General features: G+C 45.2%; 1 protein-coding gene across 1 annotated transcript; it reads left to right on the top strand.

Moving 5' to 3' along the window:
- The first annotated feature begins 6,055 nt into the window (after window positions 1–6,055).
- Window positions 6,056–10,741, top strand: LOC126334806 (cuticle protein 21-like). Its single transcript, XM_049997439.1, has 2 exons — window positions 6,056–6,128; window positions 9,958–10,741. Exons 1-2 carry the CDS (start codon window positions 6,117–6,119, stop codon window positions 10,642–10,644), a joined length of 699 nt encoding a protein of 232 aa, XP_049853396.1. The 5' UTR covers window positions 6,056–6,116; the 3' UTR covers window positions 10,645–10,741.
- Window positions 10,742–19,271: the final 8,530 nt, after the last annotated feature.

Below are 19,271 nucleotides of genomic sequence, written 5' to 3'. Positions count from 1 at the left end.
CTTTACGGTTGTGACCGTTCTCTCCACATTTTGTGCAGGCCGACTCCCTGGTGCACAGCCTGAGAATGTGGTCCAAGTCGCCACAGTTGTGGCAACGAGGTACCACGACATAGTCCCTAGTGTTGATGGCATGAAAGCCGACATATATTTTGCCCATTGTCGTAATGCTTTTCCACATCCGCGCTGTAACCTCAGCGACGTGATGTACCACATCTCGACCCCGTGGACCTGTCTTGAATCTGAGTTTAAAACAGTCTTTGAACTCTTCTTCACTCAGATGCTCAAAGTTTTGTTTTCTGATTGTGTCGCATAACTCTTCATTGGTCATTACTGTTGGAACATCGTACAGAATCACGAGAGGGTTCCTTTTCCTTGGAGGCTCACACTTGATTACTGAATTTAGTTTGTGGTTGTTCAATATTTTTTCTTTATCCTCTTCGGATGCGACTTCCACTATTACTGAATTCTTGCTAGGTTTGATTCTTTTGATCTTTATTTTCTCTTTTACAGGGTCCACAGTAGTCGTGAATAGCTCCTGGATTCTTTTAACACTTGTGTCTTGGCCCGGCAGGGTCCTCAAGAAGACTGCCGTATCTGGCCTCTTAGTCACCTTATCTATGGTATCTCTGGTCGTGTTGGGCTTCGTGGGAGCTTGCGCTGCCACGGCAGCCCAGGTTTTAACTGGTTGTTTCCTCAATCGATTGTTTTCTTTTTCTAATTCTTCCACCCTTCCTTCCAACTTTGCGTGGGCAATGGCCCATGCAGCCAATTCATTTTTAATTGTTGAGAGTCCTGCTTGACTTATCTTTCCGTTTTTAATGTTTTGCTCCATGAGCAACGTGATTCTTGCTAGTCTCTGCGTCACAGTTTCATTTTCGGCCTGTCCCGACTCATCCTGAGGAGAGGGATCAGGCGGCGCAAAAGAAGCCCGTTGAGGCGCACTCGAGTCACTCGTATCGGTTGTCGCCATGATTATACGAGTGATAAAAGAAAGATGGGAGCCCGTCTCTTGCCCCGGACCGGCTCCTCTGGCATGGGGGGGGACTTCTTGCAGCTCGCCCACCGACCTCGCCCCAAGGTCAAGGGCACTCCCGAGCTGCCAGGTTCAGCGCGCCGTCGCCAGCGCACTGGTCCCCATCGATGGCTCCGTCATCGGCGATTTCACGCGACGCTCCCCGGCAACTGCACCCCGCACTCCGGAGAGGCGGATGCACCTCTCGCCCTTCGCCGCCTACTAGCCCGAGTTTCCACCTTACGGCCAAGGACCCACTCCTACTCAGGTGGCGGGCCGGTCCCCCAGACGTTCGGCGGTCTGGACCCAGTTAACCTGGCCCAGGCGATGTCACCACCTCCTGGGTTTGGCAGAACACGCCCCGGTTACCCAGGGGCGCGGCGAGGCAACCTTGCCGACTTGCGCCGCGATCCCACGCCGACAAACGAAGTCGCCGGCATGCAGAGCTCCTGTTGGTCTGGGCCCTGCGAACAGAAAGGGACAGATGTTCGTCCCTTGACACAGCTCCCCCTGTGCCACGCACCCTTCGCTTTCGCATCGGGTTGGGTCGCAGCTCTTCCTTTTGTCGCAAGGCACCCCCGGGCAAGCCCGAGAAATGCCGAGCTTAACGTCTGGCACCACTTGAAGGCGGAAAGAGCCACTTGAGAAGGAGAGGCTATATATGACGCATCACTTCCCCTGTGGGCACGTCCGACAGGAAGCGATACGCCCCAGTGCGAGCCTCTGTGCCTTACGGCGCGCTGGCGCGGGCTGGCCAACGCCAAAACGGACCGCGAGACGACAGGTCCCACGCCAGACTCGTTCAGCCCTTTCCTCTACGGCCCGTCTTCGCCACAGTTGCCTCGCCGCCAGTTTTGGCTAACGCCATTTTGCCTTCCACGGCATATTTTAAGGACGGCGTTACAAGGTTTACAAACTTAGTGGTTTCCAAAATGGTTCCACACTTGCCTCGAAAGCGTATGGTCACTCCCCTTTCAGTGTCAGATAAATCGCTCCGTCTCTGAATTACGACAACGACTGCATTGTTTTCCGCGTCTTTTGACAAGTTTTATATACCCTCCACTCTTAGTGCTGCCACAAGCCCTCTGTGAGTGATTAAATTACATTAACGCCGAAAATTAGTGGTGGTGACGCTATAAAAAATTGAAAGGAAAACCTTAGGGCGCTCATCTGTATTGCAGTGTCACAAAGTGAGTGCGGCTCTACTGCATACGCTCCTGTCTGAGCCAATGGATCATTCTGAGATCCATATGTTGGTTATGGCCGACCCATCGTTGAGGCAGCTCCTTCTAAAGAAATGCTCTTGCGTGCAGATATGCGTGTGGAGATGCTCTGTCATGTTGAGGAATGACATTTTCAGCACGTTATCGCAGCTGCTGAAAAAGTCAGCTATCCACCACTTCCAAGTACGTGATTCCTGCAAAATAAAACGAATCGTTAATCGATTCTCAGGAACGGCATAAAACACACGATCTTTCGAACAGCCATACTGATTATCGACTATAGTACACGGCTGTTGCGTTGTGAGGAGTCTCTTTTCTACTTAAATGGAACACAGCCCCATCACTGAACACTAATCTGAACACTTATCGCCATGTCCAAAATGAATTCACAAAATTCTACACGCTGTTCTTTATCATCATTATGAAAGATTTTTAAAAGTTAAAGTCCTGAGACTTTCCCAGACAACAAGACAGGGACGGCCGTTGAAGTGTATGGCTCGTTTGGGGAGGGCTATTCTGCGTAAAATCTGACGGACAGCAAGAAGAATGGAGGCACTTGAACGAAGTACAGGCCACACAGCCACAGTTACTGAAGAATTTGCCCCACTTGAGAAGGAGTTGCTTGCGTTAAGTCCGACTGACACCAAGAGAGATGTTGATAAGTCACAGACACCTGCATACACTTGAACACTCCAAACGCAGGGGTTTGCTTTTGTGTCACTGTTTTTGCGACATATGAGAAATACAGCCAAACAATAGACTCAATCCGCTGGGCAGATCGTAGCCAGCGCTGGGGAGCTGTAATAGGATAGTACACGTTAGGACATGACGGGAGTTCCTGACCACCACATCGACCGCCGCAAGATCAGAAGTTTTCATCGTGCACGGAACGTGGTCACGAAGCATTGGTCAATCATTCGATGGAATTGGGAATACAGCCGGCCAATGACAACGCACATACGACTGGAAATTCGTCCAGTTTGTAAGAAATGAGAGCAACCAAGAGAGATTCAGTGTGAGACTGAGCTGTAGTAACATCGAGAGAGCTAAAGGACACTGAAGTAGTCAGAGACAGTGAAGAGATAGTGAGGTATGTCAACATGTAGCCTACAATCTCTGAACTTTGAGTGAGATGCCTTCTTCCATTCCATCATTTATCGGCACTTTGTGATGTACTCATTTTCACTCCATGTTAAATGAGCGAATCGTTGTGGTCCATTCATTGGGTCTTGAGTATTCGAGTACACTCTGCATTTCCCTTGTCTGAAATTTGCCTCTAAACGTTGCGATAACACAGGTTTTGGAAGATAATTACCGTGGACAATAGCCTCCAGCAACAGAGACACAGAAAAGCCACGCCGGGCGCCGATCGCGCTGGCTCAAAGGTATTAAGAACGAAAGTCAGTGTGGAAGCCGCCCGAGACGCCATCTCGAGGCCATTGAACACACATGTCGAATTGTGAAACTTCGTTGTAGACGACCATCCGCTGTCTGTTTTTATGCTCAATTTTACCAGTTTTGATCAGTAGACCATTATCAAGCCGAACCAAAACGTAACCAGCTTGTCACTACAACATTTGAAGTGAACGACATCGATGTAGGTAGAAAAACATAGCTTCTGTTACAATAAATAATCACCAAAGGACACAGATATGTAGGAGACGCACACAAGACGCTCATACATTTCAAATTCACGTAGACGAGATGTGAGACGACCAAACATCCAGCGCGAAGGCGATGGCTTGTCAGGGAAGCGTCTTCTGTACAGTCGTTCTGTCTGAACAGCATTTCGTCCACCTACAACAGGGTACAGTACAGGTATGTAGAGTAGGGTAGAAAACAGACATATTAACTTAATAATCATAATGTCAGCTAACAATACTATCAACAAACAAGCAATTTCATAACGTATTTCCCGTCAACGTACATTCTCCATAGATCAGCAGCATTTCTACCATATCTTCATGTGTGTACATTATACTGTACAGTATAAGTTCCACAACACAGTATCTTTATTCACAATGTGTACTACCTCCGTGCCGTCACTAGATTACTCTGATGCACAACTACAATGGCACGCCAAAGCAACAATAAATGGGATGCTCGGAGGGTGGTGGAGTTTAGGAGTTTGCATGGGTCGCAAATCATAAACAAGGCGAAGTGGTAACTGTGGCAGTAGTGGGAACTACGTTGGACACTTGACTAGGTAGAGCCAGGCCCTGCTCGACAGGCACAATGGGTCATATAACGCATTAGATGAACCTTATTTTGGGTGTGCAGAATAAATAAGACAACCTGACGGGTGTACACCGATCGGTACTGGTTCATATTGTGTACGTAGATAAGTAAAACATTCAAGACGGAAACCATTATGTGCCTATGAGAGTTGACGGCAGCAGACCGTATTATTCTTTTCGGACCTCTTGATAAATATGGAGGTGTGATTACACATGTCAATCACATCGCGATTACGGGCAGCATGGGGTTCACGTCTGAGCCTCAGGACGTGCGCTAGCACTGCATGTCGGGTGTTTCAAGCGTCAACTTCGCGTCTCAATATCTCGGGATGTAATGAGAATATTGCGATGCAATCAACGCCATTGTGTATGTGCTTTGTCGTGCTATGGATTGCTGAAGGAAACATATAGGAGGTCCATTTAAAAAACATAAGTTTGTATTAAAAAACACATATTCTTTCGTTTTAGAATGTTTCCAAATATGTACCTTCATGAGCCCTAGCCCTACATTGATACCGGTGAAAGTCGTTTTCCAATAGCTGTTATTGTTCCAGAGATATTTTGGGTGGACAAGATAGCTGGGACACCCTGTATATTAGCTTTGCTGGTTTTAGTTCACGTTGATAGTGAAAGTTGGGGTCATTAGTTTTAAATCTTTCTGCACTAAAGTGTAGTATGAAATAGAGTGCCCCAAAAATTTGCACCATTATTGCATTCGTCTTACACCTCAGTCCGTAGAAAATTCATCCCTTTTTTTCAGTTCTAGGGAAGGTATTCATGCACTTGACTCACGTCTACAGAAAACGGGTAGCTGATCAAGCCTTCAAAAGGATTGTAAAACTACGACGTATATACAAATGCTATGCAGCTCCTCCGCTAACATTTGCTGGTGTCAACATTGCTGTTTCTGGTTCTACTGGCGAGACAGAAATAAATAACTGTGACATTGAGAAGATGATTAACACTAAGGTTCTATTTTCTTTATTACAGTTTCAATTTTGTTTTCCGTTTCCATTATTGCAAACATTTAGAATCACAATCTCCTATCGAAACTCCCATTGTAACCTTAAATGACACGATTAGGTCTCGGTAGTATATATATATATATATATATATATATATATATATATATATATATATATATATATATATATATATATATATGCTTTGACAACAGTGTTCCGCAGATAATTACCACATCATTTATGATTAACCCCATGCTGCACGTTGGCGTACTTCATCTATGGCGATTGTACGAATATAAAAATTCACTAGAAGGAATGGCTGCAGTGAAAGTCGACATGAATTACAGCGTGTTTATCGACCTCGACATTGCGGTATTCCCGACGGCTTGACTAACGTAAGTTATTCTAGCGGTTGCGATTACGCAAGGATTCCCTGGCGCCCACTGGCAGGTCAGGCCCCTGTTACAACAGGCAAAAGTGAGTGCGTGACATAAACATTCGGCGGGCGGAATGCTGATTAGCATACGCGTAAAGCCAGTGGTCAGGTTTGCGTACGACTCGTGGAGCTTCTCGAGCACTTCCCGTCTAACGGGATTGTCGGCATGCCGGCCAGACGTCGCTATATAAGCTGGGAGCCCGGCCGTCCGGAGCATACGGCAACCAACCACCCACTGACGACATGGCTTCAAAGGTGAGAACTTGCGTTTGTATTTGCCTACTGGAGAATTTAGCTGTTACGAGTGTACGTTTTGAAGTCAGGATATTGTGAATAGAGTTCCCAGATCATTATTCTCGTATGACTCCAGGAACCACTTTAGTGTAGGTTGTTGTTGCTATATAGAATAAACCCTGTTATAAAACTGGCCAAATCGATTATAATTGCAGGTCGCATCCCCTCCAAAAAAATAGGTAAATACTGTTTTTATTTCTCGGCGTTTAAAGTTTTCTGATATCAATGATTTGGAAGAACAATAGAAAAACTTTTATAACAAAATCAGCTTGTTACACTTTCAAATGCCTATAATTTGGCTGAAGTATAAATGCAATGAAAAGTGTTAGTGATTGACGAAATACAGCAACAGGGGATGACAAGAGATACAAAAAAAATGCAGAAAAAAGAAAGAAAGATGTATAGAATAATTGCCTAACACGATGTTCATATTAGAATATATTCTTTACAAAAACTCTGTTGTCTCGACTATTACGTTTTTCAGTAGGGTCCCGCTAGTACTTACCCAACTGCTCTCCAACTCTTGACGATAGAATCACTTTACCCAAATCTGAAGTGACCAAGTAACTACACTACTGGCCATTAAAATTGCTATACCAAGAAGAAATGCAGATGATAACGGGTATTCATTGAACAAATATATTGTGCTAGAACTGACATGAGATTACATTTTCACGCAATCTGGCTGCATAGATCCTGAGAAATCAGTACCTAGAACAAACATCTCTGGCTGTAATAACGGCCTTGATACGCCTGGACATTGAGTCAAACAGAGCTTGGATGGCGTGTACAGGTACAGCTGCCCATGCACCTGCAACACGATACCACAGTTCATAAAGAGTACTGACGGGCGTATTGTGACGAGCCAGTTGCTCGGCCACAATTGACCAGACGTTTTCAATTAGTGAGCGATCTGGAGAATGTGTTGGCCAGGGCAGCAGTCGAACATTTTCTGTATCCAGAAAGGTCCGTAAAGGACCTGCAACATGCGGTCGTGCATTATCCTGCTGAAATGTAGGGTTTCGCAGGGATAGAATGAAGGGTAGAGCCACGGGTCGTAATACATCTGAAATGTAACGTCCACTGTTCAAAGTGCCGTCAATGCGAACAAGAGGTGACCGAGACGTGTAACCAATGGCACCCCATACCATCACGCCGGGTGATACGCCAGTATGGCGAAAACGAATACACGCTTCCAATGTGCGTTCACCGCTATGTCGCCAAACACGGATGCGACCATCATAATGCTGTAAACAGAACCTGGTTTCATCCGAAAAAAATGACGTTTTGCCATTCGTGCACCCAGGTTCGTCGTTGAGTACACTATTGCAGGCGCTCCTGTCTGTAATGCAGCGTCAAGGGTAACCGCAGCCATGGTCTCCGAGTTGATAGTCCATGCTGCTGCAAACGTCGTCGAACTGTTCGTGCAAATGGTTGTTGTCTTGAAAACGTCCCCATCTGTTGACTCAGGGATCGAGACGTGGTTGCACGATCCGTTACAGCCATGCGCATAAGATGCCTGTCATCTCGACTGCTAGTGATTCGAAGGCGATGGGATCCAGCACGGCGTTCCGTATTACCCTCCTGAACCCACCGATTCCATATTATGCTAACAGTCATTGGATGCCGACCAACGCGAGCAGCAGTGTCGCGATACGATAAACAGCAATCGCGATAGGCTACAATCCGACCTAGTTCAAAGTCGGAAACGTGATGGTACGCATTTCTCCTCCTTACACGAGGCATCACAACAAGGTATCACCCGGCAACGCCGGTCCACTGCTGTTTGTGTATGAGAAATCGGTTGGAAACTTTGCTCATGTCAGCACATTGTAGGTGTCGCCACCGGCCCAAACCTTGTGTGAATGCTCTGAAAAGCTAATCATTTGCATATCACAGCATCTTCTTCCTGTCGATTAAATTTCTGCGTCTGTAGCACGTCATCTTCGTGGCGTAGCAATTTTAATAGTCAGTAGTGTAACTCTGAACAGGTCCCGGAAGGTCCAACAGACCGACCGACCGCCGTGTCATCCTCGACCAATAAGCATCACTGGATGCGGATACGGAGGAGCATATGGTCAGCACACCACTCTCCCGGCAGTTGTCAGTTTTCGTGACCGACGTAGCCACTCAACTGGCCTCACAAGGCCTGAGAGCACACAGCTTGCCAACAGAGCTCGACAGGTCCAGGAGGTCACCCATCTACCTGCTAGCCAAGACCGACAGCGCTTAACTTCTGTGATCTTCAAAAATGGCTCTAAGCACCATGTGACTCAACATCTGAGGTCATCAGTCCCCTATACTTAGAACTACTTAATCCTAACTAACCCAAGGACATCATACACATCGATAGCCGGCCGCGGTGGTCTCGCGGTTAAGGCACTCAGTCCGGAACCGCGCGACTGCTACGGTCGCAGGTTCGAATCCTGCCTCGGGCATGGATGTGTGTGATGTCCTTAGGTTAGTTAGGTTTAAGTAGTTCTAAGTTCTAGGGGACTGATGACCTCAGATGTTATGTCCCATAGTGCTCAGAGCCATTTGAACCACATCCATGCCCGAGGCAGGATTCGAACCTGTGATCGTAGCAGCAGCGCGGTTCCAGATCTAGAACCGCTTGGCCACAGCAGACCGCTTCTGTTATCTGATGAGAACCAGTTTTGCCTCTGCGACAAGTCCGTTAGCCTTGACCACGTAAGTTAGAGTTCAAATAGGCCTATTCGTAGCTACCGTAATTCGTTTCTCATATGTATCAAGGATTTAGCAAAAAAAAATGGCTCTGAGCACAAAGTACTCAACTGCTGTGGTCATTAGTCCCCTAGAACTTAGAACTACTTAAACCTAACTAACTTAAGGACATCACACACATCCATGCCCGAGGCAGGATTCGAACCTGCGATCGTAGCAGTCGCACGGTTCCGGACTGCGCGCCTAAAACCGCGAGACCACCGCGGCCGGCAAGAATTTAGCAGAATGAATCTCTTCAGCAGAGTGTATTTTGTTGTGAAAATCCTATCAGACTAAAATTATGGGTCACATTGGTGGGACCCGAACTCAGGCTTTTGCCCTGCGGGGAGGGGGGGGGGGGGGGGGGGGGGGGGGATGGCAAAGCTCCTGTCAGGTCCGTCTTTGGCTTCTTTGGCTTTGTGGTCATTAAGCCGTATTCTAGACCTGCGTTTCTCAACCGTTTTTCCTTTCGGGTACGCTAAAGTACGCTACTCGTAGGTTAGGTTAGGTTAGTGTTGTTTAACGTCCCATCGACAACGAGGTCATTAGAGACGGAGCGCAAGCTCGGGTTAGGGAAGGCTGGGGAAGGAAATCGGCCGTGCCCTTTCAAAGGAACCATCCCGGCATTTGCCTGAAACGATTTAGGGAACTCACGGAAAACCTAAATCAGGATGGCTGGAGACGGGATTGAACCGTCGTCCTCCCGAATGCGAGTCCAGTGTGCTAACCACTGCAGAGCTTCTGTAAAGTTTGGACGGTAGGAGAAGAAGTACTGGCAGAAGTAAGGCTGCGAGGACGGGGCTTGAGTCGTGGTTGGGTAGCTCAGTTGATAGAGCACTTACCCACAGAAGGCAAAGGTCCCGAGTTAGAGTCTCGGTCTGGCACACAGTTTTAATCTGCCAGGAGGTTTCAACCTGATGATTGTTTGAACAAAACCACTGCCAGATCCTTTCCCATGTGAGCTACTGCTTCAGCTTTAAATATAGTGATGTCTTTCTTACAGACGTTTTTTCGATACTTCCTCCGTTTCGTTGACATTTAGTTTTCGGACTTGTTCTGTTGTCAGGTTATCATTTTCGTGGCGACACTGTCGCTGGCCAACGCTGGATACCTGGGCGCTCCGGCAGTACTCGCTCCAGCAGCCCCCATCGCCAGGGCGTACGCCCCCGCCATAGCTGCCGCCCCCATTGCTGCTGCTCCCATCGCCAGGGCCTATGCGCCAGCTATTGCCGCCGCTCCAGCCGCGGTCGCCGCAGAGTACGACCCACACCCCGAGTACAGCTTCAGCTACAGCGTGAACGACGCCATCACTGGAGACTCCAAGGCCCAGCAAGAGACCCGCAGCGGAGACGTCGTCCAGGGCAGCTACAGCCTGGCCGAGCCCGACGGTTCCATCCGCACCGTCGACTACACGGCTGACCCCGTCAACGGTTTCAACGCCGTCGTGCACAAGGAAGCCGGCGCCCACCCTGCCGTGGCCGCCGCTCCCGCCCCCGTGGCGCTCGCCGCCCCCGCCATCGCCGCTGCTCCGGTAATCGCCGCCGCCCCCGCCATCACCGCCGCCCCCGCTCTGGCCTACGGCGCCGGACTTGGCTACGGCTACGCCGCGGCCGCTCCCATCGCTGCGGCGGCCATTGCTGCACCCGCCATTGCTGCAGCCCCCATAGCCAGGGCAGCTATTGCTACGCCAGCTCTCGCCTACGGTGGACACGGCTATGGCAGTCTGGGATACACTAAAGCCATATTTGGCTAAACTGCACCCCACCAAATTTGCGTCGAATAATTCATGAAAGTTTCCATTGATCGTATGCCCATTCTTACATGTAAATAAACCATTACCTATTCATCTATGTTCTTTTTTTTTTTTTTTTTTTTTACTTATTTATACCTCAGTCCATCAGCTTGTACTGATGGATATTTCGAAGAGGAAAGAAGTAGATTGGAAAGAGAGACGACTGATACAGAATCTATATTTACACCAGAAAGTAAGGATAAAGATTGGAAATGAAATGTCAGAAGGAAGCAGCATTGGAAGAGGTGTTAGACAAGGTTGTTGCCTTTCCCCGCTGTTGTTTAACGTATACCTTGAAGAGATTATTGCGAAAAGCGTAGATGGGAAAAGAGGAATATGTATTGGTGGAAAGAGAATAGAATGTATAAGATTTGCTGATGACGTAGTATTAGTGGCAGAAAGTGAGCGGACAGTGAATAACATGCGGAAAGATCTGAATGATGCTTGTGTGGAATATGGGATCCAATTAAACACAGCAAAAACAAAGAGTATGGTCATCAGTACAAGACGCAGACTGTCCAATATTAAAATAGGACAATCTACCATTAGCCAAGGAAGTGAATTTAAATATCTTGGAAGCACAATAACTGAAGGCTTGATATGTCACCAGGAGGTGAAAACTAGAATTGCCATAGCGAAGGAGGCATTCAACAGAAAGAGGAGACTCTTGAGTGGCAAATTAGATAAAGGACTAAGTAAAAGGCTTGGAAAATGATTTGCCTGGAGTGTGGCACTATATGGGGAAGAAACATGCAGCCTGAGACGAAAGAATGAAAAAAAGGTTAGAAGCATTTGAGATGTGGACGTGGAGGAGAATTGAGAGAATCAGCTGGATGGAGATAGTGAGTAATGAAAGAGTATTGGAAAGGTCTAACATTCTGCATGGTGTCTGTTTGTTCTAAGTCGTGTCTCCCTACCACTTTCGCCCAACGACGCTCTGAGCGTGTTTTTTAGGGAATTGACTAGTTTGAACCTGGGACCTGTTGCCGGTAAGGAGACGCCAGACCACACATGACATGTAGAGTTCAGAAGAGTTCAGTGAGACTAGCGATGATATAACCAAATACTTAATGATTTCAGCGTCAGCTCAGCTCCACTGCACTCCCTGTAAAAGAATCTTAATACTAACTAAATTTAGTGGAAGGGGTTCAAGGCTTTCCTATTTTTAGTTAGCTGGTAAAATAACGTCGAAAAAGCACTTAAGTTTACCATTGGAAATTTTATTCTACTCACAACACATTGTTTATAAATTGCACTATTGATAAAAGGAAATATTTTAATACAGGATGATAAAAACCAACTGCGTTCAACAAAAATGTGAACGAATATTCCCTGAGTGGGTTTCCAAGTTCTACAATGGATCGAAGGATGACTTATGCCATATCACATCTATAATATAGGTTTAAATTAAGTTTCACAAAAGAGAAAACTACCAAAATGGTCTACAGTGACCCTCAATGATCTTTAATTACTTATCTAACTTGTCATAAATTACAGTGGCTGATGTGGCTTCTCAATAATTATATAACTGAAAAATCATCGAGTTTCAAATTTTAACTTCACATACCAAATGTGAATACCATGAGATTTAATTGACGATCGAGATTAGTATTAAGTAAAAAGGGGACTTCTGCAGTTCTGAGTGAAGCCTTATGCGCTCAAAAATGCGGCATCGCGTGCGTTCATTACCTTGTCGGTGTTCGTCAGGGGGCGGCGGGCGGCACACTCCATGCACCTCGCTGTCTCGGAAGCATCTGCCCCCTAACTTCTCCTTGCTACAATTTACCGATGTTGGTTTTAAAAAAAACTATCTGGCTGCGTTTTCGTCTGACCAATCAGGGTCTCAATGTTAACCTTAAGCTCCGCCTACAATAATTCTGTATATCGCATGAGACACGTTATACTTTTCGTGGTGGGGCAATGTTTTTAACGTTTGCAACGTAACAGAGACGCGAAAAAGTCTCAGGCTAAAACTTGCAGCTGGTGTGGCCCTTTTAGTGTTATCGTAAGATCTATACTGTTCTTCTGGAGGGCACTATCTTTTAACATGGGCTGGGGGTGGTCCTGGCAGTTACTTTTTGTTGTGGGGCAATGTTTTTAACGTTTGCAACGTAACAGAGATGCGAAAAAGTCTCACGCTAAAACACGCAGCTGGTGTGGCCCTTTTAGTGTTATCGTAAGATCTATACTGTTCTTCTGGAGGGCTCTATCTTTTAACATGGGCTCAGGGGTGGTCCTGGTGGTTGGATGGCGACGTGGGTGTCCGTCCCTTATCGTAGGGCCTTCTAGCTTAACACGGTTCTGCTCTCGGCTTCTGTTCTCGGAAGTGCGTCTGTTTCACGGTGGGAAGGTATGACATGCATTTAGGCGTTCTTATGTTAGTCTGTGGTATTCCATTTGCTCACTCGCTGATCGTATTACTTTGGTTAATTTAATGTCAGGATTTATTCGGAGCTATGTGACATACTGCCGGATTTGCTTATCACGTCTGGATTTTCGTGGAAGGTGTTGGATTTGCCTGACACCTTACAAAGAGTTGGTGAGAAAAGACGTCTGCTGAAGGTTGTAAGAGAAAGGAAAAAGAACTGGTTGGGACATTCATTGAGAAAGGAGTGCTTGCTAGTAGATGCTTTGGAAGGATTGGTTTGTGGGAGAAGACTGAGAGGAAGAAGGAGATACAAGATGATAGACGACACAAAGGGAAGAGGAAATTGTGCAGACCTGAAGAGGATGGCAGAAGACCGGACAGCCTGGAGAACTACCATGTGAAAACCTGCCTTTTGGCAGAACAGTAATGATGATGATTATACCTCAGTAAGAGAGTAAATCTGCAGCTACTGATGCTTTAGTGGTTAGCTTAGCTATCTCTAGATTGCAAGTTCCCAGGTGCGATTCTTGGCTATATACAAGATTTTCTTCGCTCGGGAACTGGATGTTTGCTAATGTTGTCCTAATCATTTCATCTCAGGTTTATTGACTCCAGAGTGGCATCAAATATAAAGATCTGTACAAGGTGGTTGGGCAGCCTGAGATGTGGTCTCCTGGTCAGTAATGCCTCATGATCATTTCATTTACTGTTCGTAAAACTCCCAAGTTTCACCGATTTTTTGTACACACATTTTTTGAAACTTGTAAATAATTCCATATTACAATACACAGCCAGTTTGTAACTACTAAAGAAAAAATAGAAAATAGTAAATTCATTAAATCACAAAAACATTTTTTTCGTCAAAAGTCTACATTTGCTACATATTAGATGCATATGAAGCAACTGTTTTCCACTTGAAAAATCTCACATCAGTAACTATTGATCTGTGTAGTTATAATGCATAATATTATAAATTAAATACAATAAATCATTAAATCATGAAAAAACTACCAATGTAAAATACAATACATTCACACCAATCAGTGAAAATTGAAAACAAATCAAAATGAGTATTTTATTTACTACGAGTATTTATGAAATTATTTCATACAAGGTGGAATGTGGAGGATTTGTACAGAAAGAAAAGGTAAGTGTTCAAGAAGACAAAGGTTGAAGATATGCGTGTTCTTAGCGGAACGAAGGTCAGACGGAAGGGAAATGAAAATATATCACATTACATTCATTTTCACTGTGGCGTTACAAGGAAGGAAAGGGTCAACAGAAGGATTTCAATAGTTGTGCATAAGGAGCGTGCAAATGCTTGGAGGAAATTAATGAGAGGATTATGACTGTAGAAATCTCAAAATATGGCTACGAAATTATCATTGCCGGATCTTACGCATCTACAAATGACGCCAGCATTAAAGTCAAAGATGAGTTTTGTGATAAATTAGGAAGGAGGCTAGAGAGCATAAGAGTCCGCAAAGAAAAAATGTTTATGGGAAAGTTTAATGGAAAGGTAGGGGTGCCCATCAATAGTGGAGTAGTGGGAAAATACGAAGATGAAACAGTAAATAACAATGGAGAAAGGTTAGGTGATATATGTGAGACGTTATCCTTGAAGATTCTAAATTGTTTCTCTCCTCATAAGCAGATCCACATGTATACGTGGGAGAGTCCTTCCACAGAACTTAGGTCAGTAATATATCATGTTGATGAAAAGATCTCGGGCTTCCATCTGGGCGGCCGAGTTAAAATACCGCGACATTCCGAAGGATGTCATACTTATCACCTTCTGGCGAAGTGAAGTCTCTTCGCCAGAAGATGTTGGGTATAACACTCTTCTATAGGTCGCGATATTTTAAAACTGCCACCTGGTTAAAAAACTCAGAGCTTTGCATCTATAGCCAGGAAAATCTACATTAACACACAGACTGAAACAACAATCTGTACAATTTCCTTATAAATCATGGTTAGCCAACAATCAAAGACGCCTAGAAGAAGGAACGGCAGAGCATATGTACCAAGGAATTAAACGGTTCGTACATGAAACAGCATTTGAAACAATGGCGCAGACAAAAGAAGCAGGAAAGAGGGCTCACAGTGGTGGACTCAATGCACCGAAGAGAAGGTAAACCTAAAAAAGATATTATTTATAAGCTGATTGAGAACAAGGAACAAACAAGACAGTGCCTTCTATATTAGAATGAACAGTAATGAAGTAAAAGGGCACATATGTACAAGGACAAATGAAATCTCGAAAGATAAGTGCGAGGAAGCAGATGGATCTATGGGGGCACAAAAACGGCGACGGCGTTGAAAATGGCTCCAAGGCCGAGGAAAGAGGGAGAAGAAATTGAAATCCTGCTGATTATTAGTCTGAAAGAATGGGAGAAGCGATTAAAAGGCCTCATATCAGAGGGAAGATATCGTACAATAAAATAAAATTGGAGATGGAAGAAAACCATGGTGGTGAAGAGATGGAGAAAATAACCACTACCACAAAAGGCGGGTACACAAATAAAAATAAATGTACCAATAGAGTATTGAGGCATGTCCCAAGTACTCTGTATAAATAACTAAGCACGTTATTTAATAAACGTATGTAGTTTGGGGAGGAAATTGCAGCTGAGTGGAATTTAGTGTGTTTACGCTTCATACGTAGCAAAGGAAGCAAGAGAGCATGTAGCAACTATCATGGCGCAAATGTCACAAGTTTTGTTAGCGTATGTACGGGATGGTTTTAAACTGAAGAATAGAGAAGCTTATAACTGAAATGGAAGACCAAAGTAGTTTTCGAAGAGGCAGGCCTTGTGTAAATAATATCTCTATCCTACGACAGATCATGGAGAAGAGATTGGAAAGGAATCGAAGCAGTCATCTAGCCTTCTAAGATCTTCAGAAAGTATTTTGACATAGCTGTTGTTAAAATTTAATGATACTGCCACCATTTGACTGTAATAATTTTTATTTTATTGTTATACGGTCCACATTTTCAAGTACAAGAACTTATTTATACGTACAAATACCTCAGACTACTATGAAATACGAGTCCTTATCGAAAAAGCATGTATTGTCATATAGGTCAGATACATACTATGATCAAACGTATCCGGACACCCCCAAAAACCTACGTTTTTCATATTGTGTTGCCAACTACTGCCAGGTACTTAAAATCAGCGACTAGGTAATAACTGAGGCAATACGAGAAAGGACACAGATCCCTTGAAGTATTATGGGTAGAATAGAAGAAAGACTGTTTGGATCGTTAGGGCATAGCAAAGGAATGGAAAAGGATAGCTGGTCAAAGGGTGCCTGCCGGCCGGTGTGGCCGAGAGGTTCTAGGCGCTTCAGTCCGGAACCGCGCGACTGCTACGGTCGCAGGTTCAAATCCTGCGTGGGACATGGGTATGTATGATGTCCATAGGTTAGTTAGGTTTAAGTAGTTCTAAGTTCTAGGAGACCGATGACCTGATGTTAAGTCCCATAGGGCTTAGAGCCATCTGAATCATTTTGAAAGGATGCCCTTTCCTGGAAGAAGAAGACGCGAAGAAAAGGAAGAGGAAGATTACGAGAAGAATGGCTAATGGTAACCTAGAAAGGATGGAGAGAAGTGTAATAGAAGAGGATGAGTACGAATGGCTAGACTAGGCGTTTGACTACAGAGATGCGAGATGCGGTGACAGTTGTAGGGCCCCCTTGACAAGAAGACGACTTAATTCGTTTTCAAATAATCCCAGTTTGATTATAACTACATTGCAACTACACTGATGTTATAATTTGCAGTTTTCACATTTTTAGGTCTTTCAGTCATGTTTCTCAGTCCCAGCACACAGCCTTCTTAAAAATTTTCTTCGTCCAACAGTTGCTTTTATTCCCACGCACCTTTTGAAAAGAAAAAGAATATCTGCTAACAACAGGGCTAGTTACGTGAAGTTATAGGCGGAAATTCCTGGACAGTGCAGAGAGAGAGAGAGAGAGAGAGAGACAGAAAGAGAGAGAGTGGCGAGCCTTGTGTCAGGATATATATTAATTATATACATGTCCTCAGAGGGGAGCATTGAGCCAACATTAGTGACTGTGATCGAAGTAATGAAGTCGGTCCCCTAGAACTTAGAACTACTTGAACCTAACTAACCTAAGAACATCACACACATCCATGCCCAAGGCAGGATTCGAACCTGCAACCGTAGCGGTCGCACTGTTCCAGACTGTAGCGCCTAGAACCGCTCCGCCACAACGGTCGGCATTCTGATTTAGGTTTTCCGTAAATGCCGGGATGGTTCCTTTGAAAGGGCACGTCCGATTTCCTTCCCCTTTCGTCTCTAATCTGACCTTGTGCTCCGTCTCTACTGACCTCTTTGTCGACGATACGCTAAACGCTAATCTCCTCCTAATCTATTGCGTTAAGTAGTCTTTTATCTGCGCGAATCCGACATTTTAAAGAAATTATGAAAAATAGCATTCAGTATAAGTTAATTGCTTTGGTCCCTGGTATTGTTCTCTACGATTCACACTATGGACTCGTTTGTACGCCTCACGGTCATCACAAACATTTTCCATCTGCAGTCAGTAGAGAGGAACAAAACGTGCTCGCCACTTCTGGTTCACACTGTACAAATATACGAGGTGCATTCAAGTTCTAAGGGCTCCGATTTTTTTTTCTAATTAACTACTCACCCGAAATCGATGAAACTGGCTTTACTTCTCGACGTAATCGCCATGCAGACGTACACATTTTTCACAACGCTGACGCCATGATTCCATGGCAGCGGCGAAGGCTTCTTTAGGAGTCTGTTTTGACCACTGGAAAATCGCTGAGGCAATAGCAGCACGGCTGATGAATGTGCGGCCACGGAGAGCGTCTTTCATTGTTGGAAAAAGCCAAAACTCACTAGGAGCCAGGTCAGGTGAGTAGGGAGCATGAGGAATCATTTCAAAGTTGTTATCACGAAGAAACTGTTGCGTAACGTTAGCTCGATGTGCGGGTGCGTTGTCTTGGTGAAACAGCACACGCGCAGCCCTTCCCGGACGTTTTTGTTGCAGTGCAGGAAGGAATTTGTTCTTCAAAACATTTTCGTAGGATGCAGCTGTTACCGTAGTGCCCTCTGGAACGCAATGGGTAAGGATTACGCCCTCGCTGTCCCAAAACATGGACACCATCATTTTTTTCAGCACTGGCGGTTACCCGAAATTTTTTTGGTGGCCATGAATCTCTGTGCTTCCACTGAGCTGACTGGCGCTTTGTTTCTGGATTGAAAAATGGCATCCACGTGTCATCCATTGTCACAACCGACGAAAAGAAAGTCCCATTCATGCTGTCATTGCGCATCAACATTGCTTGGTAACATGCCACACGGACAGCCATGTGGTCGTCCGTCAGCATTCTTGGCACCCACCTGGATGACACTTTTCGCATTTTCAGGTCGTCATGCAGGATTGTGTGCACAGAACCCACAGAAATACCAACTCTGGAGGCGATCTGTTCAACAGTCATTCGGCGATCCCCCAAAACAATTCTCTCCACTTTCTCGATCATGTCGTCAGACCGGCTTGTGCGAGCCCAAGGTTGTTTTGGTTTGTTGTCACACGATGTTCGGCCTTCATTAAACTGTCGCACCCACGAACGCACTTTCGACACATCCATAACTCCATCACCACATGTCTCCTTCAACTGTCGATGAATTTCAATTGGTTTCACACCACGCAAATTCAGAAAACGAATGATTGCATGCACTTCAAGTGAGGAAAACGTCGCCATTTTAAGTATTTAAAACAGTTCTCATTCTCGCCGCTGGCGGTAAAATTCCATCTGCCGTATGGTGCTGCCAACTCTGGGACGTATTGACAATGAATGCGGCCTCATTTTAAAACATTGCGCATGTTTCTATCTATTTCCAGTCCGGAGAAAAAAAATCGAAGGCCTTAGAACTTGAATGCACCTCGTAGTTTTTAGACTTCTGCCTATCTCGGGCCTCTTTCCTCAGGATTTTTCTTTTGTATTTAGAGCCAACGTTTTCTTGTTTTCCACTCTAGTTTTCCACTAGTTTGTTTTGTTAACGTATGCATTTTCTTTCCTGGAGGCCGCTATTCTCATCGCATGGCTATACTACTAGAGTTTAAGTATGACTTTTGTATCCACAACTAATTTAATAATAGCTTCTTCACCGTTAGTGAAGAACAGCTAGGCCACTCCGGCCGGCGACAGAGATTTGTGATT

Source organism: Schistocerca gregaria, chromosome 2 (assembly GCF_023897955.1).
Source record: "Schistocerca gregaria isolate iqSchGreg1 chromosome 2, iqSchGreg1.2, whole genome shotgun sequence".
Lineage (NCBI taxonomy): Eukaryota > Metazoa > Arthropoda > Insecta > Orthoptera > Acrididae > Schistocerca > Schistocerca gregaria.
Note: the sequence above shows the minus strand (reverse complement) of the source record. Positions and strands in the feature narration are given on the sequence as shown.